Below are 26,111 nucleotides of genomic sequence, written 5' to 3' on the forward strand. Positions count from 1 at the left end.
AATACTTTTTTTTAATACAACGGTCTATAATATATTAACTATATAGTACGCAAAACACAGAAAAGTTGCATTATCTTACAGGTTGTGAAAAGTGAAAAAAAATAAAGTTTCAGCAGGTATAGAAGATCGTTTGCCAACTACATGAGGAACATTTTTAACTGCATTAATTTTTGCACATTTCTGTCAGTTTGATGGATTTAAAATACAAAAGAATGACAAATTAAAAGAAAAACATAGTAAGAGTGGCCTCTTCCACACATAGGACATGAGGGCTTTCTGAATAGTTTGAAGAGTGAAATAATGATTTGTATCATGTATGGAATAGTCACAGTCACTAAATCTCAACCAAACTGAACACCTGTGGCAGATTTTGTACTGACATGTTGGAAACATTCTCCACCAAACACCAAATGAGGAAAAATGGTCTCCTGGTAGAATTTATAGACTGTAGAGTCAATGTCGAGTCGCACCTGAAGCTGTTCTGTAGGCAAGTGGTGAAACGACACATAAATATAACATTTCAGGTCAGTTTTTCCTATAATTTGTCAACTATCTGTGTTTCTTAACTGCTTTTTTTAACCATTCATTTATTCAAAATTAATAAGAAAAAAGTGTCAAAATGTGTAACACCTTACAGCTTTCTGTTACAGACAGCGTTTTTGTTCAGTTGTATTGAGCTGAAATGGAAGCAGTATAAAAACACAAATAACTACGCTATATTTTTCCTCTTTACTTGATCAGATCAATGTGAAGTAACTGAATAACCCACAGAGGATGTGTCTTAAAAGACCTCTACAACAAACCCTTCATATACTATATTTCCTGTACTTATAGCCCAAGTGTGTGTAAATTGCTCCCCCTAGTGTTCCAAGTGCCTCAGTGCATTCACCCTCCACTTACTGCTGCTACAAGTGCTATAATTATGTCATTGTCCTGCAGTTTCCAGTCAAAAAGTCATTATTTTTTATTTCTGTAACACTGCACACTTGAACATTTATAAATAGAAGATCTGACTTATTAAAATTAAACAGCAGAGATTATTTTCAGCATTTTTTCAGCTATTGAAAGCTGGTCTATGTAAATTTCGAATAGGGATGAGTAATGTGGGAAATAAAAAAATAGGAATTTTGCTGTATTTTTATTTCTGTGTATTCATACAGCTTCGTACTCTATAGATGTCTTATTGCAGCTGTAATATCTCAGTGCTGTTTTTATTAAGTTATCCGTGTTGTTGTTTTAATATCTATTTGTGTTGAATTTGACATTGTTGCCATGATGTTATGTGTAAAAAAGCAAAATCCACAGAGGATGCTGCACATGAATGTTTAAGAGGCACGGCTGTTCCCATGTTCTCTGGAAATGACCCACTGCCAAATATTCACCCATCCCTCCGTTTCTCACTCTCTCCCACTCACCCAGTCACACACAAACACACACATGGCAGGGCATATGACTGTCAGCGATGACAGATGTCCTAACAGTCTGGAAGTCTGGAGGCATGGTTGTGGTTGTTGTCCTGCAGGGCTTTGACACACGATGTATCAGCATACATTACACACGTCACACCAATGCAGCTCTGTCAGCTCCCGGCCTTTTGTTTGCAACAAATGTTTGTATATTTTTACTTTCGCTCTGATTTTAGTCCTTTAGTGTGGAATTTTCTTCTTTTTAATTTTGTTTTTATTGAAGCATAAGAGACACAACATCTTCCGGTCACATTTATCTGTTACATATTCCTCTCAGTGTACATATTTAAAAATACATTCTCCATCAAACAAGGTACAGTGAGGCTAATAGGTCTCTGGTTGTCTCTGTTACTGTAGTATTTTCATCTTGACTTTTCCAGGTTCCATGTGGAAAATGTACAGATGATAATTTTGTAGTTTTAGTTTTTGTTGTGAATTAGATTTAGCCTATTTAGGGTTCTCTTATGGCATTTGTACATGTCTTGTAACTTGCAGATATGTATTTTGCAGAGTTTTATTCACAGACACTGATAGATAATTGAAGTCTAAGATTAGAAACTGCTGTAGAAGTCTGGGAAAAATGCAGAAAACAGTAAAGCAGTCATATTTAGTCATTATTTACATGTCTCTTATATGAATACTGACTAAAACCAAAATAAAATAATGACATAGACAGTTATGTTGCCTATTTACATTTGTTTTGGTCTTAATGTCAGTTATTACCTCTGTATATGTACGTATTTATCTTCATCACTTAGGTAGTAGTCGTATTATTTCATTACAGAACTGATGAAATGGTTAAATAGAAGTCGGATATACAAAGATAAATACATTTCACACTCCTAGAAAAGGCCAGATGGACTGATAATCACATATTTCGGTAACACCAGTACCAGATTTGTAGGTGATTTCAGATTTTTGTTGTAGACGTGAATGTCTAACATTAGCTGAAATTTGTTTGATTCAGTATCTGTCATTTTGTACTTTTTGTAGAAAAGGTTAATGCAATTTTCTGTTTCTGGCTTCAATGACTTTGTTGCATCTTATACAACAAAATTTAGATTAGGCATAAAAGTATGTATGAATGACAAAAGTATAAGTTATGCACTGTTTATTTCAGCTAGATGATACAAGACAAAATACTTTTTCCCTCTGCATATTTACTGGGTCCCTTTTTTTTTCTTCATTAAAACTCAGGTTCATTCAGGTGACATCACTATTATAGTTGGGAAAAAGAAGTACTAGCTGCAGTTCAAGTGTTGGCCACTAGGTTGCACTAGAACACCACATAAATCGATTAAAGGCCAACAAAGGAGGCAGCAACATGGATCCCCGAGTTTATGAACTGTCGGTGCCTGAAGCCTGTAAACGTGGATTCAAGTAATGGAAAATAACTGATAGTGGAATGAGGTAGAGAAATTAATCAATCAAAGTTTATTTATATAGCACTTTACAACAACATAAAGACAACCAAAGTGCTTTACATCTAAAAGCATGATTAAATTATAAGATAGCAACAGTTATATTAAAGCAAAAAGTCAACATTAATAGTATTTTTGGTGAATTTCCATCATAATAGTAATACTTGTCTGTTTTGTATAAATTTTAAAAAAGCTGGGATTTTGGTAATAATACTCAAATTAACTCTTGATTTTGTGATAATTACAAAAAAATCTATGTAAAGCAACAGCAAAACCGACTCCATAGCATGTTAACAAGGTCTGCTTTTGTTTATCCAAGTGATGTGGCTTCACAATCTACTTAGTTTTTGAGATTCAGAAACTAACCTCTAAATGCATCAAAATTTTAGCTTCATTTTACATATATAATTACACATATGAAATCTTTTACAACAAATGTAGAAGGTTGGATTAAAGTAGACCACATGTGTAGGCATTTTCACTAATTATACTGTGTATTTGTATATTTATAGTGTATCTTAGTTTTATGAATAAAAACTATCTATATCATGTTTTTAAGAAAGTGTGTAAAGGCTGCAGACTATACATGCAGTACACCCTATATCAGGTGTATTGTCTATACTAAATGCATATATCCAAACACTGTGACATTACATTATTAAATGAATCCTGGCTGCCTTTTCGCTCTCTAAGCAGCTCTGGTCCATCTATCTTGACATAAGGTTTTGGTTCTGGTTCTGGTTCTGACAGAGTGACAGGGACAGTCAGGACAGTAGGGGAGGAGAAAAGGCCCTGGATGTTCCTGGACGGGATCAGGGCAGAGGAGGAAGAGGTTTTAGCAGAGAAGCAGAGGAGGAGGGGGAGAAGGAGGAGGAGGAGGGTTATATCTTCAGAGGAGTCAGACTGGGGAGATAGGGCTTAGAAGTTAGCAGAGTTTGGTATTCGTGACTGTGGGCTCAGTCAGCGGGAGTTATAGTCCCTCTGAGACCTCAGACTGTTTAATTCACTCCTATATAAATTGTATCATTCATTGCATGAGTTTCTGAGTAGAGGATGTGCTTTCTACATGTTAAACTTTACCTCCATGTATAAATATCTTCAATACTCAGAGATGATTCTTGAGTATAATTAGATTAAATCACCAAACAAACATTTGCACACTTCCACGCTGAAGGCTGAGTTACATAGAAATTATGTGCTCTGATGCTTAATGTGATGATAATAGAGCGCTGCATTGTAATACGATCAATAGCCTGTGTGAATAATGTATTGGCTGCCCCATTACATTATGCATTGCTGATGTCAAATTTGTGATTTATTCTTGTCTGTTTGTCAATTTACAGAAACTCCGGCAGAGGCAATGTATCGATTTCATTTTCCAGCTCATTTTGATCAAGCTGCTTATTATTCTGATATGGGGTCGGTAGGGATGTATTTTGCAGGGATTACATGTTTATCACGCAAGTAATAATAAACAAAAGTGTGATTAAGTTACTTTTCTGCATATGTGTAGCTGTGTGGGTGTATACAGTATGTATGTTGGTGCTTATTTGTCGGTGCTCGTGTTACCCTCCAGTGAGATGCAGCTTCCATCAAAGAGCCAATTTAGAGAGCTGCTTTGCTTCACGCACGTCACTCTGTTACATCTTCACACAGAGTGGTTGAGATGCATGGGTTTGATTTTATATCAGGCTGATTCTCCCATATCCACCACTGATATGATTGAAGTTCCTCTCAGCATCTGACACTGAAAAGTGACTAAAACATGTATATTTAAAAACAGAAAACAGACTATCTTTATGCATCAGAGCTCCAAACAACTACCTAAAATGTCTAAAATAGACATTAGATGTTACTTTTAACTAACATGAACATAACTAACTCCCTAAATTCTGCTTTCATGTCGTGTTGGACCCGTTCTGTTAAATTCTACAAACATTTAATCAATCAATGTGTGATGTGTGGCAGGCTCCATGTATTTCAACAGATGTGGAAAATGTAATCCAGAATTCACCAAAATCAGTAGCACATGTTTTAAATATAGCAAGTTGTAGACAAGATAGTACAAGTGACTGGAGGAAAAAGTCAAATTGTGTAGTTTTGTTTAGGCTATTGAGCAAAAAATCAGCTTTTGTGCTCAACTGTCAATGGTAAAATGATGCTTATTAGAGAAGTATTGGCACTAATCACATCAATTATGACTGGGCCTATTGATTATTTTCTGATTTGTTCAATGAAATTTCACAAATATATGAAACATTCTGGCTTTATTTGCACTAAACTCCCCAAATGTCCTGTTTTTCAAGGATAAAAACACAAAGACGATGACCTCAGTGATAATTGTTTATCACCACAACTGTTGCTGATGAATTTTCAGCTCATCAATAAATCAGTTGATCACCTCATCTTGTTAGTGCTAAAGCCAAACATGGTGGTAGTTGTGTTAAGTATTTAGTTGTCGTGAGGATTACTGGATCCATCGACAGGTTTGTTTTTATATTGGTCTGGTTTTAGCCTGTAAATCAGATAAAGTAGTGCAGAGCCATTGGTTTTGGATATTTTGCAATTAATTTGTAATGGTTCGATTTGGTCCCAGATTCATAAAACATTGACCTCATGAGTGTGCATTTTAGTAGCATCACTGTCTATCAAACACAAAACCAAACATCATGAATTCTGCACCATGTGTCACTTCCTCACTCTTCCTCCTCCACCTGAGGCTCAGCTCGTATTGATTCAGGGTGACAAACCGGCTCAGGCATCACTGTAAATGCATCCTGTCTGATTATGTATTTTTGTGTTATGCAGTGAACGTGACCTCTTTTTAAATGACTGGAATATTAAAGAGCAAACACAACCTACAGAGCTCAATGGAGACGCCAGCAGGCAGCTGCACATCTCTCTGTTTTATCATCAGGTTTTTTCTTTCCCTCTTTTTTTTGAAATATAAATAAGCAGAAAACCTGACAGGAGTCATTCAGACTGAAAGAAAACACATATGCTCATGCACACAAAGGAGGTGTTTGAACTTTTATGTAGGTAGAGCCTCTTCTCTCAACATTAGAGAAGGACTCTGACTTATTGTAATGTTAACACTGAATCTATATGGATAATTCACTGTATGGCTTTGATCCATACTGCATCTCTTTGGTCTCCATCTACTGTATATTATATATATAGTGTGTATGTGTGTGCATGTGGAAGTTTTGTGCATCTAAAAGGCAAAGTAAGTAGTAGAACACAACCGTCTTTATTGAACACCAGCATTTTAGAAGGTAGGGATTTAACATATATATAGTTGAAAGCCTACAAGAAAAGTAATTTAAATATTTATATATATCTTTACAAATGTTCATGAGCGAGTCAGAGAGCTCGTGTCGGCTAAACTTGCGATCTGGAAAGTGTACAAAGATAGACATGCACAGGGAAGAGTAACGACGGCAACCGCAAAGTCACCTTTACAAAATGGCTGAGTTAGACCCTTCTCTCGTTTTCACTCTGTTGTAGTCTCTCACACACACACACACACACACACACACACACACACACACACACACACACACACACGCACACACGCACACACACACACCACATTGTCACCTAATCCAGGCAGTGGTGTTAACATCAGTCCCGTAGTGTTTTCTCTCCGACATCCACGTGGTAAACACACTGGTTGTTATGGCACTGATTGTACGTCATGAAAATAAAAATTAAGTCAGCTGGGTGTGTTTCAAGTGCTCTCAAAGGTACAGGGGGTTGTAAAATGGACTATTATTGTCTGTGTGGTAGGATTTGGGTCATTGAATCCAGTTAATTGTCTGCAAACTGAACCTGCAGAAACCACTGATGGAGAATTAAAGTTTTTTGTGCTTGAAATCTAAATGTAATTCCTGGTAAATCACTGGGATTGAAACAGAATTTTCCAAATCCCTTTATGTGTGTGTTATGAGCATTGTAGAGCTGCAGGCAGTGGGAAAAATCTGCAGCTACTTCTGTCACTGAATTCAGTGATTAAGCAAAAGTTGCAAAATTGTACTTCTCGCACCTTCTTTAATGTGTAGAATTTATCATTTTCTTTGTCATATCGAAGAGAAATCTGAATCATCTGTAAATTGGGACTGTTAGTTACATAAAAAGAGGAAATTGAAATCCAAAAACCTTGAGGTGAGGGTATTGTGCTCTTAATCATCAAAATAATCAGCAGATGAACCGATAATGAAACAACTCTGGTTTGTCATGTTGGCAGTTATTATCCCTGTCCTAGAAATGTGTGATGTGAAGTTGTCCATGTTTACTTCCTGTTTTAAGAAATAATAAATAAACAAACAAAAGTCTTGAGTGAGTCACAGGCGTCTCCATTTCGAGGCTCCGCAGAAACACACATACAAACACACACACACTGACATATGACATGTCATTTAGGCTCATACATCAGGACGTCTTATTTAGGACCGTTCCAGCTAATGTCACATTTCAACTGAAGATAAATAAATAACAAATATAGACGAACTGTCTCAAAGAAGACATAGTAATGCATGGAAATTAACACCTTTCTCAGTCACACACACACACACACACTCAGGCTCACACACACACTCCTAAATGCAGCGCTCCAAGGCACGGGGATGCAGTGGGTGGGGGCTACTCAGTCTTTTCTGTTTTCCCGTCTTTGCTCTGAGGCTCGGCTGTTTTCCGGAGCTGCGTCTTTTCTGAGCTGTTGTTGATCTGTTGGTCAGTCGGTCCGCTTGTTTTCCCACTTGAGTTTTTGTCCAGGTAGTTGAGCATCTCGCTCAGGACAGTTTGGAAGGTGCTGAGAGCTGCACAGACTGCAGGTGTGCCGAACCCGTGAGTGATCAGACTGGGAAAAAGAAGAGAAAACTCATTAGAACAGTGACAAACTCCAAGCTTTGTCTCCTTCAGGTGGATAAGAATCACTAATATGGTGCAGATTCCTCTTTCCATTCGTCTGTCGGTACACCTGCACAGAAAACTTTTTGTCTGTGTGTATTAAGAAGCCTTTAATTCTGATCTCTAACAGTAATTTAGCTCAATGTTAAGATTTACAAAGGAGGAAAAAAGGTGAAACAGCTCTTGCATGTTACATTATTCTCTAAAGAAGGTCAGGAAGACTTTGTAGTTTGATATAATTGTAACTGGTTAAATTGGGTGTTTATGTAGTTTTTTAGTCAGGAAACCTCTGTCACTCAGGTATTTTTTTCCTCCAAATTCTGTTTGTATTCTTTGAATAATTGACAGAAGCAATACATTCTTTCTGTTTTAGCAAAGTCCATGAGTAATATCTCATTATATGCAGATATCGTAATGTACTGACCACCCTAAAGCATGAAATTCTTATCGTGTCTTAAAAAATGATACAAATATATGGGAATTTGCAATCAATTGCCAAGCTTCTTTCAAGTTCAGAATGCTTTTACACACTAATCCCTCTAAGAGTGGCCTTTTAATTCTATGTTTGCATCCATGTAACTATTCTAAAATAGTTTTTCACAGGCACATAAACAGCATCAGACCCATGGTGGTAATTAAAGTGTATTAAAACAACACACAGTTGGAGAAAAAAGTCAGAGGGTAAAAGATGAGCAGCCACATTATGTGTTTCAGGAATCATTTTTACTGTATGACACTGGATCTTGTGTCCTGTATGACCCTGAGGCAGGCTCTTGCAGGGCTAAACGCCTGGTCACCTTTCAGCGCAGACTTGTAAGCTGCCAGAAGCATGCTGTTGTTCAGCCTGTCATAACTGTTTATACAGCCAAGATCACATCTTGTTTCTCTGCCCAGCAGTCTACAGTACATCTCCCTATGGAGGTTTGATAAAACTTTGTATATTCTGCAATAGATGACGCCATAGATGTGACATTTCTGCTAACAAGCCGCCGTTCCCTCCTCCTCCCTCATTTGTGCCAAATAACAAACTGCACAGCTGCATCTTTCGAAAATGGCAAAGAGGTCAGAGCCAAAAAGGAAAGCAGCAAGAAATCTGCCTTCACTTGACGGATTTAATTCACAATAAGTCAGTCGTTGTGTTTTATAATTGCGGTGTGTGTTACCTGAAATGTGTGAGGTGTCTCTGGATATCCAGGTCCAGGATGGGGGTCGGTCTTGAAGAGCCCAGAGGAGAACGATCTTGGCTCAACAAGTCCTGGAACTCCTTACAGATTTGCCTGACAGACAGAAGGAGGGAGGGACTGAGGGTTTACCATCTGTCTCCAACACATCGAAATTTGTGTCTATATCCCCCCTACGCACCCACCCCTCATCTTTCACTCATCTAAATTTAAGTTCTTTCTTTTCCCTATTAGCACAGTACATACAGGAGTCAGTCAAAAGTCAAATATCAACCTAACATAAAACAAAGCAAGAAACACAACATCTAAACATACTGGAGGTGTACAGTCTTGCATAAAGGCTTTCAGTGTTGATCTAGTCAATATTACTGGCTTTAAATTGAACCCCCTGTTGAATTGACTTTATTGGAAAATAAACATCACAGCTAGAAAGGAGCCAGGTGTGTTTTTTTCTTCCAGACCTCAGTTGCAATTTGAAATTTAGTGTAGTGTTGAGAAAAACACAAGCCAGATAGCCAGTAATGCAGGAACGCAATGATTTAAAAAAACAACGAAATGAGTAGATTACAAGTAGATGTTTGAGTGTTTTAATTTTTCTATTGGCAGTGAAGTATGCACTCATTAAATAATGTTACTGATTTACCTGTCACATCTACCACAAGAATGACCATAGAAGTGACCAAAAAGTGGAGGATTAATAGTGGAAATTTCCACTCACAGAGTGACTTAAAGTTAAAAATTAAATGTTAAGTCTAAAATGGAAATAAGACCGTAATTCATCCATCTCCATTCAGCTCTGAGCTAATTTTGTTTTTCATTTTTTTCCTTTATAGATGTGAACAAACACTAACTTGCATATGGAACTGAGAGGTGGATACTGATCAGTACATTGTCAAATTACTTAAGCCCGTGTTTCACTCTAGGTCTGTTTTATTCATGTCTATAAGTTGTGTCTGTGTTTGCAGCATGTGTGTTTATTTTCTTACTTAGTTGCGAGGACCATTTTCTTGCGTGCGCTAGTTTCTTTCGGCTCGTTGTGTTGCCTTGCCAAATGTTCCCCCACCGCCTTACTGGGAAACTCTGTCTCACAGGTGTAGCCAAAGTCCCTCGCCAGGTGAAGTGCTTCACCTGTGCACAAAAAAACAAGAGAAACACTCATCAGACCAGCTGTAAAGGGTTAAAAATATACTAGAAATCAACAAAAATGATGTTGGCTATAGTCAGGTTACCTTCCACCAGGGAGGTGAGCAGTGTGACGTTGGCTGCTTTCCTCCGTCCTGCCGGCAGGTTGAGCCCTAAACGGTCTAACTTCTCCCGAAGACACCGGCCTCCATTCTTAGATTTTGCTCTGTGGAAAAATAAATAACTTAACATCACATACTCCACATCATCAAACTAGTACATTTCAAGAGTCTAAAAGTATACTTGAAACACTGAATGACTCATCATTCGATAACATGTAGCCTCCTTGTTCCACCAAAGATCCTTGTGTTTAATTAAGTCTTGAAAGTAAAGATGGAAAAATATAGATTGGTTTTGATTTGACAAAGCCATAAAATCAAACAATAAATCAAAGCGTCATGAATTAAAATGTGTCATTTTGTGTGCTCCACTCTATTTTTTAATTACAGTTATATATTTAATATGCTTTCTGGTTACATGTCCCCTTGAGTTTCCCCTCTTTCTTTCTTTAGCTCAGTGTTTAATGTGTCTATAAACCCAAAGTGACACATTCTATTTTGGAAAACAGGTGGACAACATCTGTTATGTCTTATTGAAATTTTGACAAACCCTCATGCGCCATGTGTCTTTTCCTTTAGATTATTTTATCCCACAGATATTTGGGAAAAAATAATTGTATATTTCCTGTCATTCTGCTACTTAGTGTCTAAAACTGAGTCTGAGTAAAACTGGATTTGCTGTCCTTCAGAGTGAAGTGACTTCTTATTTGCTTATAACAAAGTCAGCAAAGAACATCCACTCATAGAATTTGATTTGTTTTACTCCAAATAAGAATCAACACCTGTATTTGTACATTAGTTTACTTTGTTGATTCCTCATCTTGTAGGATCAGCCATATTCTCTGCTCTCTCTCATCCCCCCTTCCCTTTCTCTCTGTCTCATCAATAATACAGTGCTGGCAACTCTTGCTTTCCTCTGGTTTCTCTGATCCTGGCATGCTTTGGCCTGGTCTCGCCTCCCTCTGGCTCCCTGGGCATGGCGGCGCGTGCAGCCCCGGCCCTCGTTCGCCCACAATAGTCTTTGTGGGCGCAACTGTATATCCTCTGTTTCATCTGAGGGCTACAAAGACTCAGGCTGCACTCTCCAGTGTTCACCAGCCAGCTTTAGGCTTTAAAAAAGGGTTTCACTTTTAAAATCTCCCTCCATCAAACTCTTCACTTCAACATTATTTTGTTTTGGAATGACAAATATTCCAAACATTCATTGATCTCCTTGTTTTCAGTCATACAATGTGACATATGGGTTGAGATTTTCCTCAGTTGTTGACTTTTAAGGTTTGGTTTGGGTTTTGTTTTACATTTTGTACCACTATAATAGCAACTCTTACTCTTACATTGTCCCTGTGATGCAAAATGGACTCCAGAAATTATGTTAGGCGACCTTATGTGCTTTATTGTTTTGTTTTGTTTTTTTAATTTTTTGCAATTTCATCAAGGTGCCGCACACCAGTGGTCACAGTGGATTCATCAGGCGATCCTTTAGGCCTAGCTCTTTCTTTCTTTATTTTTTTTTTATAGCTTTCTATAAAATGATTCTTTAACCTTTTGAGACCCAGCATTGGCAGAGTTTCACAGCTTTATTGAAAAATAAAAATAAAAAAACAAAAATGCTGTTTACTGCAAGGGACATTCCATAAAAAAAATGTATCTGAAGAAACTGTTGTTATTTTTTAATGTAAAAAATGCTGAAAATTTTACTTTTGTGGTTATCAGGAGGTTAAAACAGGATTAAATGTGAAGCTGCAATATGATTTACAATTAAACATAAAATATTTTACTACATCAGCTGTATTGAAATAAGTTTGAAAACCACACATACTGTTCAGCTCGTTTCCTGTTTTCAACTCATCAAATCACTGCCCTCCTGAATTCTTATAGATCCATTAAAGGTACATTGATGTCTTTGTGCTTTCCATGTGTGTTGGCTCTGACCTGCGCAGTATGCCTCCCAGTAGGGAGGCATTGAGGCACTCTGGCGGGGACAGTCTTCTTTTCACTTCGGCAATGGTGACTTTGTACTTGGAGGTGGAGCTGAGCAGCGACAGTCGGCCCGGTACCGAGCAGAACAGATCTGTAGGATTCACCACACATGTTCCTCCTGCACACAGACACAAGCAATGTATGTTGTCACTGTATGTACACGAAGCAACACCAGAGAAACAAGAACTTATTTTTTGTCATTATGCTTGTGTTAAAGGACTGGAGAAAGTGGTTAAGGCAAATCAGCTCCATGTCACACATCTGTAAGGCAACTTGAATGGCTTTTACACTTACTCATTTATGATTTAGAAACCATAAAAATCTGGCAAACTATCTAATTCTTCTGAATAATATAACCTGAACTGACTTTAAATGACTTTTGTATTATGTAAATAAATATTTCTCACATGCATTAGTTTGATTTTGGAAGAATCACGTATCACTGTGGTAACGAATTGTATGTAATTTAACAATATAAACTTTGTTAGTGTTTACACTGTCACTCTCACAAATCATTCATTTTTGTGCAAAATTAATAAACTCCTATTTCATCAAAACGAACCAGTAAATAAAGAAGTATACAGATGTTTTCAATCCTGTTTTAATAGGATAATGGGAAAAATACTGCAGTGGAAATATGGATTAACTCATTTAAAGAGACTAAGTATGCAAATGCCAGACAAGCAAATATTAACACAATTTTGCAAAATAAGTGAAAGACAGCCTAAAAAATGTGCATACCTCTAATGCTATGAAAACTCTTTGTAATGAGAGGCATGCTGTATCATTTTAACCTTTACTTTGGTTGTAGGTGCTTTTCGCTCCATGCTGAACGTATCCAATAAAAATCCATGTAGACCTTGAAAAGCCTTGACTGGCAGAAAACATATGTGCATTTTAGTCCAAAATAAAACTAATGTGTCGATATATCCTTAAACTTACCCCTGGATGCACAGTTAAAGATGATACTAGCCTTACATTGTTGTAAACAGTTTTACACTTGTATCCTTGCAGCAGAAAAGCTGTTTTACAAGATGATGCTTCAGTGAATTAAAGGCAGAATTAAACATTTGGCACTAGGTTGTGTCTGATATCAGTGTGGTTTTAAGTTTGCGTGAAGTCTCCATTTTCCCTATTTTAAAATTTGCAGATATCAGGATGCAATGGAAATTTTTCAAGCAAACAATAAACAATATTCTGTTTTTTGGGTGTAATAATTTATCAGTGCAGTCAGCTAACTATTGAAGTTAATAAAAAAAATCATTTTAAATTACCATGAGCAAAATATTTTTATTAAGATTTTTACATTTCGATGTATTAACTACACATATCAGGAACAATCATACTGCATTTTAACCTAATATATCACAAATTAGCAGCAGGCTTGTGTATGGTGTTCAGTGCACCATTGAAAACAGGATATATTTTTTCTAAATTACCAGAATAAAAACAGGGAAGAAATGAAAGCAATAGCAAATCCAAATAAATATGTCCAAACATTTTTAATCATCACTTGTGCAGTCAATGTCTTTGCACTTTAATTCCTTTTATACTATTTACATATTACACACTTATTATGTTTTACTATGTACATAAATTTATATTTCTGTTTCAGCTCAATATTTATCTGTGAAAGAATTGGCTGCACTAATCCCAGGAGGGGAAAACAAAACCTTCCTTTAATCACCTTCCACCAAACCAGAATTTCTCTGTGAGGCTCCTGAAACCTGAATAAATGATTGTGGTTGTGATAGTGAAAGCTCTTTCACATTATTAATTGCATCTGGATCAGTGTTGCTGCTGGATCCTCCTGGAATATATTGACTGCTGTGTGTAGGCCTATTATTATTAAACTTTCACTTGAACTAACGTCCCAAGTAGCTGAAACGCAAGGTCTCTGTCTGATGTACTGTAGGCTATATTCTATTATTCATCTGCCTCATTATCAAATCTAACAGCAGGGTGTGTCGCTTTGTTATTAGGCCGTATGGGTATGATGGAATGAAGAACAGGATGTCGTTTAGGTCGAAAAGCATAACGCTGCAGGCGGAGATGGAGGAGTCAGTGTAACCGGGACAATATGGACAATTAAATAACCCTTATACATGACCATCTGTAACCTATATTTTCTGCCCCAGGAATCTATTATTTAACATCAGCAGAAATGGTTTCCCATCATTCCTGCCGCCATGCTTGCTGAAGGCACTCAGACCTGTGGCTTCAATAGAAATATGTCACCCAGGTTCAGCACCATGGACAGCGGCTTCCACCTTTCATTTCAGCACCGTGGACAGAGACTCCTGCCTACAGCCCCACGGTGACTTCATAACGCGTGGAAACAAAAGCCTGTTGTATTCCAGCGGGCAGCACTTTGTAAAAAGCTGGATGGCACTTGTATTTCACTCAGGCTGTCAAAAATGGACGAATGCAGGTCGAGGGAATCGATTGATACTATTGGTTGAGGTAGAGCTCCTGTGTGTGTGTGCGCGTGTGTGCGTACGTGTGGTGTGCGCGTGTGAAGTCCGGCTCGTCTGTGTCTATCTGTGACACAAACCGGGCAGACCTGTCTGTCAGATTCACGCGCTCTGACAGGGGCGCGCGTCTCTGAAAGCCGCGGGTTCACATCATATTAATTCCCCTAAAAATGTTTTGATTCAAAGTAGTTTGTATTTTATGTTGCCAAGGGCAATCGAAAAGAGCTATTGCCGGTAGTGCAGTCAGTGGAGCGCGCGGGCCCAGAGGCGATAACGGTATTTAAGCAACGGAGAGTAGCCTCGGGCTGCGGCGCGAGCGGCGGGCGGGATCACACGCGGAATCAAGCGCCTTTTACGAGTTTGCCACGAAAATTAAAGAAAAAGAGACACGGGCCAAATGTCATTCTCATATTTTAACAACAATGTTTAGAGCTCCAAAAAAGCTTGCCAATGTCTTGACAGAAAAGACAGAGGCGCGTGCACGGGGCAGTGGCGGGGACGCGCGTCTGACAGATCAGCTTGATCTGTGAGGCTGCTGTTAGAGCTGAACTGGAAAAGGGATAGCAGGGTGATTAAAACACAGACGACTCCTCCTAAGTAGGATCCGCGTTTCTTGAGTGATTTTCTTTTGAAAAAGGTTATGTGAATATTCATGCCGCCAAAGCCGCAGTCAGAAAGAACAACATTAATATGATCTCGGCTGAATCCGGGGCCCCGCTCGGCATTAGCATATCAAAGCGTCCGCCCGAGGCGAGAGAAGCTATCGATACGGGAGCGGGAGGTAAAGCAAAGATTATTGGTTGTGATGGTTGCAGCGGCTGAGCTCAGGGCCAAATACGGCGCACCATTAACCGAAAGTGATAGCGAAGGGATTCCCGCGTCAATCCGAGAGAAAAGCCCCAACACCTAGGCAGAGCTGATGAAAAATTAAACCCGAGACACAGCCTTCCTCCCTGTATGGAAAAACCACAACACTGTGTGTTTGTGTAGCCTATAGACCCAACTGAAAACAAGAGCGAGCTTTGATGGAGCAAAAACAGATCCACAGCGTGTTAAAACCCACTCATGAGGAGACTGTCTGGCCTCCTATATGTCGTGGTGTAGGCCATCCACACCCTCCCCTTAAAGTCAACCTGAGCCGCCCTTATGACCCTACAATTAATAAAAACGTCACATTAAACAGACGGCACAGAAACATAACAGAACTAGAAATGAGAACAATTAGGATACACTTTACATAGACCTCAAAAACACATCCAAAAATAAGAAAAAGAAACAGAACAATTAGCTCAAAGGCAAACACATTAAAGAGAAAAAAATAAAAATACATTCTTGAAGCCATGTTTTACGCATTTTAAATTGATGTTTTTGTTTGCATATATTTTCTAATCCAATTACTGTTTAAATGACAATAGTATATAAACCTATATATCTTGAATGAATTTATCTGAGGCCCATTTAATTTTAAAGATGAAAATAATTTGTTTTTGCTGTAAGTTTAAAGCGGAAATCATCACTTGCATTGTAAATAATGTGCTTACATCTTTGCGTGTTTGTATTTTAATTTTTATAAGACAGATAAAATAATCAACAAAGATGTGTGGGGATTAGATCAATTTTATGCTCTCAAAATAGACATGAATATTACATCAGAATACTGGTGGTTTATTTTACGGAAACCAAGATAAGCCGTCAGTTTGCAGTGTTGAAATGTCGCCTACAGGTCTGACTTCAAAAAGGAAGTATCTGTAATGTGAACTATAGTATGGCAGGTTATGCTCAGGTGTTTTAAGTGTGCCATACAGTCTATAAGTTATGTTAAATCAGTGCTAGGAAATGTGTGACATTGTTGACATTTTTTTTCCTCTGCTAAACTGAGACTGCAGTGACTGGGTAAATGAGTGACAGTGACATTTGGTAGTGGAAATGGGAGTCTGCGTGGCTGTGCGTGTACAGTGTGTTGGTGTTTAAACGGAGCGGCTCCTGCTGTAACATGTTGACAGCCGACAAGTGAGCAGTGTTCCGCCTGTTTGTCTGTTTGCTCGCTGTCTTGTCGTCTGGAGCCGTGCGTGGTTCATTCACGGCCTCCGGTAGAAACAACAGAGGGAAAAAACGGGGCCTTACCTCTCCGGATTACGCCTCCTTGGCCGTTCAGCACGAGCCCACACTGTGCTTCCACGGAGCCCTGCGGAGACACGAGCTCATTATAGGACGAGAAGTGGAGGTGAAATCACTTCACCAGGATTTCCACGTAGTTTACCAAGGCAGACTTCAACACAAATCACAACTGCGCCGTTGCTGTATGATCAGAGGCAGTGTTCACCCATGCCTTTTACTTGCTGTTTATAGGCCTATAAACGTACAACATTAAGATAACACATGATTTATTCAATTATAAACACACTTAAACTCCTCATCCCCACTACCATTATGTATATAAAGCTATTGCCAAGAAAAAGCATAGCCTATAATCAAAAAAACTTTTTTTCTTCAGAACATAGAACTGTTCTAAGCTTTTTGTGGGAGTAAAGTACTGCAACAATAAGACCATTAATCTGAATAAAGAAGACTGTAATTAACAGATAGGAAGTGCATTTAATGCTCTACTGTTCTGCAGCACCCATACTTCACATAGGCTTGTTCTCATTATAGCCTATGTATATTATTATTGCTGTTAAATTATGTACGTCAGTGGTTTTCAAGTTTTTTTGCAATACATCTCCTCAGACTTGCAACTCATTTTCATAGCTGTAGATGATTTAAGTAAGATTTTTTAAAAGTCTGAAAAATAATATTACATAAGGAATTTAGTCTTTCGACCCTTTTTGGGGCCCTGGTCCCATGCTTGGGAACCTCTACCTATAGATCCTTGACTCTAGTTTCTGTAAAGCAGTATGAAGTTTGGCACTGAGAGTCAAAGTCTCCTTAATATCCTCCAGAAATGGTCCTGCTGCACGCCCTTTGAACAGTTTTCTAGTGGTGGAAGCCTTTTTGTTAGAAAGTGTACATCACTTATTGTGCTTTGAGTAAAATTGAGGGCACAGTAAAATAAAAGATGCAGCTCACGGCTCACCCAGAAACGAGCTTAATTTGAAAGGCTCCAGGCTATAGCACAGCACGGCTCATCCAGACTGAGAAATGAAGGAGAGTGTCCAGAATTAGTTGCAGCCACCAACCTGTTGGGGGTCACTCTGTGACACTCCTTACAACAGGCTGCCTGCATACACAGCCTATGTATACACATATAGGAGGCCTGGATGTGTGGAAACCTGTTAACGCCGCCATTTTGGTCCAGATCAGACTCGCGTGCTATCAACAATGTCATCAAGAAAGGAGAACACGCGCTTTTTATTCAGAAAACACTTAATCCCCCGTGCGAGCCTCGAGGCCTGGCCCACGCAGAAACCCTGATTAAAATAAACTGGAAAAAAGGAGCTTGTTGTAGCTCTTTCTTAACCAGCTCCTGCTCTGTTTCTTTTCTTCTACTCCGAAGCTAAAGTGATTATAAAATCAATATACAAAACGCAGAGGTCTTGCATGAATTAGCTTAGTGACGGGAGAAAGGTGTGGCAGCTGCTTTTGTTCAGCATGAAAATCTCTTTAACGCGCTCAAAGATGCGACCGGGCTGCACGAGACCATGGGCACATCTGTTCCGTCCATACATCCGCCGCGTGCAAGCTCAGGTTCACGAGCCGCTCTTTTATTTCCTTCAATAGAGGGTTAAACCTGGGCTTAAAAAACACCCCAACAGCTTAAATAAATCTAATATTTACTGTAAGAATTATCACCTGTCGGTAAAGACGTAAAAACACTGAAAATAAAATAAAATAAAATAAATGATCCCATACTCGGTTTTAGATAACGAAACTATATTCAACTACAAATTAATCTGAAAGAAAATAGTATTTTTATTATTGCGAAATTTAATTTATAATATTCATAAATACAATGCAATTGGAGGCATTATCAAAAACAGGCTAAATTAAGATTAAAGAACAAAACGCAATAGCTACGTGCAATAAAAACTACAGATCCCAAAAATCACCTAAAGTATTACGGAAAAATTTATTTTTCTAAATATTTATATTCTGAGAATTAGCCTTAGCTATTGCCACACCCACTGAGTAAAGTAAAATGAATTCATCCAAATTATCTCATAAAATTAATATAGGTACACAAAAAACATTTAAATCATTGCTATAATTATAATAAATATTAGCTCTTATTGCTTTTTGCGTAAAATATTTAGCATCATTCCTATAAACATTTAATAGCGTCTAAAAATGGCGATAAAAGCAAGACTTTATCGACCTGGATTTAAACAACGCTGGTAAACAGATAATGTGACTGAAATAATTTGTCAGTGTGTTAAAGTGTGTTTAACTAGAGCCGTGTTTTAACCGGCTCAGATGTCGCTGCATAAGTAACGAAGTTGATTGACGTTAAGTCGGTAATTGGATAAACTACGGTGCTTTATGGCGCTCGAGCTGGGCTTTGTGCCCTGAACCCCGATCCGTTAATCCGCCCTTTACCGGAGAATAGAGGAACCAGCGGCTTTTCTTTGCCTGAGCAGACAGCCGGACACACACACTCACACACACACAAGCTCAAGAACCGTGCGAATTCGTTTTCATCTCGACCATTTCTTTACATCCAAAAGAATTATGTAAAATATGGGTCACGTGCGTTTGTGGAAAAATAAAGGGCGGATTTCACAATAGGATTGTATAGACTGCCAGTCAATTAACCTTTAGAAACAGGCCTGGCTTTCACAGACACGGCGCCGTGCACACTTGACATTTACTTAGCCTGTTGTACAGTCACGTTTGGTTTCCCCTCTTCTTAAAATCACCTCAAAATGGTAACAAATATATATTTATCCCAAAGTAGGACAGAGTCATTGGCCACAGACAGACAGACAGACAGACAGACAGACAGAATATAGCCCTGTCAGTGTCACAGACAACAGACAGATGAAGCAGACAGGCAGACAGACAGACATCTGGCGCTGTCTTTCTGTTCAATATTTTGGAATTGTTGGCTGGTACAAAAAGGGGGGGAAAGTTTTTCAATAGTAGGCCAGTGGGGCAGGGGTACTGGGGCAGTGGGCCTTGTGACAGCAGCTTTAAGGCTCTGTTATCCTAGCCTATCACAACCTATGAAGCACTGTGGAACTGTGAGCCAGGCTCCGGGGTGACGGGGCCTGGAAGAGGTGGCACTTTAGTGGGGGAAGAGAGACGGACGGCGCCGGTACCTGCAGGTCGTCTGCCGCGGGCGGAGGGAGGCCCAGGCCGGCGGCCGGCAGCAGCCTCTGGTCCGGATGGTGCATACCGACGCCGTAGGCCTGGGAGCCGTGTGACGTCATCAGCGATAGGTCATGGCGCCGGTAAGCGTCGAGGCAGCCCAGCTCGCGCCGCTGCTGCTCGTCTAGGCACGAGGACTTGAGGGCCGAGCGCGCGTTGTGCAGGTTGATGAAGTCTGCGGGCTCTCCGTGGTGGATTTGCTGGTAGTACTGGCCCGAGTGCAGGGAGTTCAGCCCGTAGGCCTCTGGGGCCACGGCCGGGTGGGAGTGCTGGAACTCGTAGTGGAAAGACTGGTGGTGGAGGGGCGTGTACTGGTGGTTGGCTGAAAAGTAGGGCGAGGCGAACTCCGTCCCCGCCGGCGCTGGGTAGGTGAGCGGGGAGGAGGAGGAGTAGGCGACCGAGGAGTTGGCCACGGACTCCAGGCAACCGAGCTGCATGAGCCGGTAGCTGTTTGATCCGTCGTGACGTATCTACAAGATAATAAAGAGACGGGAAAATATATGAGCCGTGTCATTTAGCATCAGCCGGTGTCTCCTCTCTCTGCCTCCCAAACACACTCAAAAACACAACTCACACACTCAAAGCGTTTTTTTCCACTTTAAACCACCTGAAGGAGATGTCATTTCCACACGCCCGGGAGGGGAACGAACGCACGGCAACAGGAGCCATCGGTATTTTTTTTCTCCCTTTGGCATGCCTGTCACTCTCCTCGCAGCGTTTTAAAAGGCGTGCTGTTATATATTATTATTATTACCGAGCTGCTGGCAAATTTACTGTCCCAGCTCTCTCGCTCATACTGGATGGGAGGTAAGCAGAGTGAGACACAGCGGAGACTGTTCCGCCCTAAAATGTTCTAATCACACTGTTACTGAGCCTCATTTGCTTCCACACACTAATAAAAAGCCCATTTTATCGGTAGCTCCAGTGAGATTGACTCATTTCTCCTTCCATCCGTGCATTTATATATTTTTTTTTTCTAAATCCACCTCACACACTGCCTGGGGAAGAGCACGAAATACCTCCGTAACTCAATCCCAGTCAAGCAACAATGTACTCCTCTGCAATTTCTAGAATTAAATTCTATAATTAAAGGACGTTAAGTAAATAAATTCGCCTACCTCTGCGTCGTGGACAAGTCCGGGGAAGGTCGCTGACATTGTGCTTTCTCCAAAGTAACCCGTTTTTTTCTCCCTCTCTGGCCCGATCGAATAATAAGAAAAATGCGTTAAAATCCTCAAAAAGCGAGAGAAATGGAAAAGTCCCCCCTCGCGCGCTCTCGGTAACGGCAGAAAGCTGGTGGAACGCGAGCGTCTCCCCTCTGCACGGACGGGGCTGGCTCACGGATTTTGTACTTGCAGGGTATTTCTCGGCTGATGTCGTAGGTCCCTTGGTAATATAGAAGTTTTGAAAATTAAGCATCAGCACTGAGGAATGGGAGGACAATAGACGGAGCGGAGCATCCCAGGAGACAAGGAATAAATATTGTATCTTCGCCTTAATAAGGAACCGAGTGCTTCTTTCAACATTTTCTACGCTTTTTCTGGACATTTTCCTTTTTGACCCGTTTGTATTTTCACCAGGTCTTCTGCTCGATTTCGTCGTGTAATCTTTTTTTTTTATTACTCACACGGGCTAAAGTCATTTTACAAAAAAATGTACGGATTTTCAACGGAAATGTAAGTTTGCTCTGAAATATTATAAAGCTAATTTCCGATAATTAACTATGGAATAAAAATGGATTTCGTTATTATTTTTTTTTACCCTAGAAGAACCTTGTGGTGAATTTAGCAAGCTGCACTGAGGATTTTCATTTGGAAACGGGATGTTTTCCCTGCATGCCTGAGAGGTTTTTATGTGCATTTTAATTAATATTTTGTGGAGTTTTAATGCTGTAATGTGTGGAATTCATATTTAGACAATCATAACTGTGCACGCAATTTTCTTACTGATTCATTCGATACAGAATGAAAATAATTGTTGAGAAATTATCCTATGAATTAAAATTGGCAAATTAAACAAAATGAATGTTAAATATTACTATTATTATTATCATCAGTAGTTTAAGGCTTTTATTTTTATTTATAAATGTATAGGCTATTTATTCCGTGTTTTTTTTTTCTTTCATTGTTATTTTTTGTCATGCATGCAGACAGCTTTTGATGGACCTAATTTTATTTTTGCTTTTTTCTTTTATGGGGGGGGGGGAGGGGGTTAGATACCATGAGTGTTGCCTTTGTGAAGAATCGACAGAAACACGAGACCTTTTTCTTATCTCAGATCAGCATTGTGTATTTGTGACTCGAGGCTCGTGCATGGTCTATTATTATTATTATTATTATTATTATTATTATTATCATTATTATTATTATTATTATTATTATTATTATTATTATTATTATTATATTTTTATTATTATTGCAGATTGTAAAACTGAATTGGGTCCTCTTTTTCGGTCAGTCGGTCAGCCTCGTGACCCCTCTCTCCTCCTTTCTTCTTTCTTTCTCTCTCTCTCTCTCTCTTTGCTTTTCTCCTCGAGCTGTAACTCACCTGAGCACGCGCCCTCGGGGTGGTCCTGCCCAGCTGAACGGAGCCGTTGTAGAGGAAGATGGCAGAGGATTTTCTTTATTTTATTTTTATTTTTTTAACGTTTACATTTATTCAAATGTGGGTCACATTAATTGTATTTCCTATAACTTACATAGCATACACAAAGCTAATTATGTACAGTAGATCTGTGTTATTTGTTTTACAGAAAGAAACCGTAATATTAACCTTTATCTGCCAATAACAAAAGATGGTAACAGGTGTAATGGAGCCACACTGAGCTTGGGTCCAAATACTCAGCCTATATAATCACTATAAGTCAGAAAAAACACAGCCTATAGCTGCCTTGCCCTTAGGCCACCTGGGAAGCAACAGAAATACAAAAGCAGAAGCCAAAGCTTGTGGTCACAGCCTGAAGAGAAGCAAAGGGAAAATTTATAAAGGAGATGGGAGGAGAGGAAACTGAGGGAGGAGAGGAGAGGCGAGCAGCTCTACACTGACTTCTTCTACTGTCTGTCAGATTTCCTGACATTCAAAACAAACCAACACACGCAGCACAAGAGAGAGAGAGAGAGAGGCACAGAGACCAATAGCTCCTCTTAATTCAGAGCAGAGATAAGCCCTAATCACTCTTGTTTGGATGTGTTTTTTTTTCCACTGCTCAGCTGTAACTGTAACCAAAGCGACTCGGTGATATTATTAAAGTGGAGATGTGACCGTGCTGACGCTGGGACGCCGGGATTGACTCTGCACTTTAATTAAGCATCTATTTCCCCTCCCATCTGTTCCTGCATTAGCCTTTCTCTGCCCTCATAATAATAATAATAATAATAATAATAATAATAATAATAATAATAATAATAATAATGGGTTGCTGTTTTTGTTTTGTTTTATTTTTATTTTTCGTTCTTAAACTAAAACTACATTTTCCATATCTGCAGGTTTTGTAGCTAAAAAAAAGCTTCTAACAAGTATAAACACTGGAAGATGACTTGTGTATGTGTGTTCTCGATCAACACTATTAGTCTTGCAGATATATCACAAAAAGAAAGAATTCCACATAACAAACACAAACAGCCCAGGGGGAGACACGGGAGGTGCAGGGGCCGCCTTAAATAGCCTCCTTTAAAAAGTTCTCAAGGCCTTTTATATTTTAATTAACCGATACCGATTGTTTTGCCTCGAGGTTCGACGTGAAACCTCTGCACGACGAGACCGGTGAAGGCCGGCTGTCGCGCGCCAGGTATTTAAAAAAAACGAAAGAGAAAGAGAGAGAGAGTGTGTGTGAGGTGGGGGGAGAAGAAGAGGAGGAGGAGGGGCATGAATGGGAAGGCCACCGGGCAAAGAGAAATGGAGTGAGCAACAGAGAGCTTTGGTGTCAATTAACTGGGTGATTCTTCTCATGACCATGCTTTTCAATGTATATTATATTTTAGATGCAAAATATTGAGACAATGCATGGTGGGTAATTGTAGGAAACAGAAATAGACGTCAAAATCACACCAGCAGAAGAACATGGGTGTAGTTGAGTTTTTCTAGGTGGGAGGGGGCGAGCTGGATCAAACTGTGGGCAGGTAATCATGCTGACATAGGCCTTCAGTGGAAGAGGAGCAGCTTAACCTGTTTCCTCTCGCATCATCATCAAGATTGGATCAAAAGGGAAATTTACCTGAGAGTTTAGGTGTGACAGGGAAATCTGGGCAACGAATAGGAAACCTGATGGCCAGATTTGTTGTTAAATTGGAGTTAACCATGCATCGTTTAAAGAGTTTCCTCTAGACTGGAGGGGGGTGTATTTAAAGAGGTGCACATTTATGTCAAATCTACACAGTGTCCTAACACATGACTGGATGTGTGATTCAGATTTTGTCAGTTTGTGAGGAGGTTTATGCGCTGGATGCTGTTTGAGACGCGTAGCCTATGTATGCAGGTTGTGCAGCCACCGGCGCCGCCAACCCGAGGCACCAGTTGCACGGTAGACGGTCCTAATAGGGCTTAATGCCGACGAGTGGCCCCGCTTTACCGGGGGCTGGGAGCGCCGCACCAGATGCGCACTGATCTCCGGACAGGAGCCAGTCCATCTGCCGCCTGACGAGGCAGGGAAAGGCCCGAAACCCCTCACAGTACAGCCCAGAGGCGAGAATTTAGATCAGCCCCGAGGTTTGTGGGTGAATCCTGTAGTCAGATTTCTAGAGCAAATGTTAAAATGAGACAGCATGGAGAGGGAGAGGATTAAGCTCATGGGCATGTGTCATATGGATGCATGAGTGTTAGTTATGCACTTTTGATGTACCTTTAAGGATGAGAAAGTAAAAATCTGCCTTTTGCGCACAGAATCTGGGAGAAATCTCTAAAATATATTTGGATGTAAGTGTAAATATTAAAACCAGGGATCAATGATAGTTTAACGTAGCCCAGTTTCTTCTAAAGGAATAATAACCTTCAGTAACCTATAACTAAAATAAACTGAGCCTTAGTCTGATCTCCAGTCCACATTTACAATGCAAGTTCTTAATAGACACAAGCTGGATGTCACCCCTCTTTAGTCTCTTCTCTTGTATTTCCTAACAGACTCGACTGGTTTAATAGTGAGCCACAACTTATTTATAATAGATCACTATATAGCCTGGAGTCATTTAGCCTATTGCTACCAGTGTAAACAGTATGGGCTTTAAGGTTGCTTGAAGAATGTTGTGTCAGGTTGTAATATTATTGCAACTGATAATGCGTTTAGAGGGTGTGGGATCCATGCTGAGTTATAATGAGCCTATAGGCTACACAGACTATTTCATGTTTATTCCCCTTTAATATTTTGCAACCAACATGCACAATTGGGGGGCGGCTTGTTTATTTACAATAATATTTTTGTTGGTGTGTAAGAGTCTGAGGAAAAGAGCAAATAAAAGCACACAATGCTGTCTGCTTGCAGTCCAAGTGCGCATGTGTCGGCCTTGTTTATGAGTCTGTTTTGGTTTTAATTTAGACAGAATCCGGTCAGACCCCAGCCTCATATGGCCATGAGTGTCCGTTAACTCGGTCCTGGATTTAGTTGGTGTGTGCTGTTTATAGGCCTGCACCTTTCCAGCCAAAATAACGACCGGCATAATGAAGGCAACCTAACAAACGGCCCAGAACTTGTTTGTCCTCTATCAACAGCAAAAGCAATTAAGAAAATGGTGTCTGACCTACATAAGGATGCGCCTCGGAAGGAAGCACAGGTTAATATGCTAATATGGATCTGCTAATTGTGGGGATTTACTTGTCGGTTTGCGGAGGGGAGGGGCCGGGGCGTCACTAGCTTGTTTAAGCCTTCAAGATTTGCTGCAAATTAATTTCTCCCCATGCAGTGCGTGAGGTGAGGAGAGCAGAGGAGGCAGGAAACAGGTGGTCGCTGTTAAATGGACAGTCAGGGAGAAGACAGACCGGTCCACATAGTCCAGCCAGACGCAAAAACACCCGAAATCTGCACGATGAGCTTTATTTCCGCTCCCAGAGATTAAAACCAAATATGATATAAAATGCATCACCATCCTGACAAGTGCATACATCATATTAATTATTATCGCCCCAGGGTGACACCCCCACCTCACCA

General features: G+C 39.8%; 1 protein-coding gene across 1 annotated transcript; it reads right to left on the bottom strand.

The window, feature by feature from the left end:
* Positions 1–7,046: 7,046 nt before the first annotated feature.
* tfap2d (transcription factor AP-2 delta (activating enhancer binding protein 2 delta)) lies at positions 7,047–21,285 on the bottom strand. Its single transcript, XM_030127786.1, has 8 exons — positions 21,094–21,285; positions 19,927–20,445; positions 16,796–16,856; positions 12,150–12,315; positions 10,206–10,324; positions 9,963–10,104; positions 8,959–9,072; positions 7,047–7,745 (listed from the first exon to the last, which is right to left on the bottom strand). The coding sequence occupies exons 1-8, from the start codon at positions 21,130–21,132 to the stop codon at positions 7,529–7,531; spliced, it is 1,377 nt and encodes a 458-aa protein (XP_029983646.1). The 5' UTR covers positions 21,133–21,285; the 3' UTR covers positions 7,047–7,528.
* Positions 21,286–26,111: the final 4,826 nt, after the last annotated feature.

The sequence above is a fragment of the Sphaeramia orbicularis genome, chromosome 24 (genome assembly GCF_902148855.1).
Source record: "Sphaeramia orbicularis chromosome 24, fSphaOr1.1, whole genome shotgun sequence".
In the NCBI taxonomy this organism is placed as follows: Eukaryota; Metazoa; Chordata; class Actinopteri; order Kurtiformes; family Apogonidae; genus Sphaeramia; species Sphaeramia orbicularis.

What these genes read in the sequence shown, in the direction of transcription:
- tfap2d (XM_030127786.1), bottom strand. Translation starts at nt 21,132, where the DNA reads ATGTCAGCGACCTTCCCCGGACTTGTCCACGACGCAGAG. An exon ending in GACTTGTCCACGACGCAGAG is followed by an intron (nt 20,446 to 21,093) that starts GTAGGCGAATTT and finishes ATTATCTTGTAG; the next exon opens with ATACGTCACGACGGATCAAA. An exon ending in AGACACCTCACACATTTCAG is followed by an intron (nt 7,746 to 8,958) that starts GTAACACACACC and finishes TCTTTTTCCCAG; the next exon opens with TCTGATCACTCACGGGTTCG.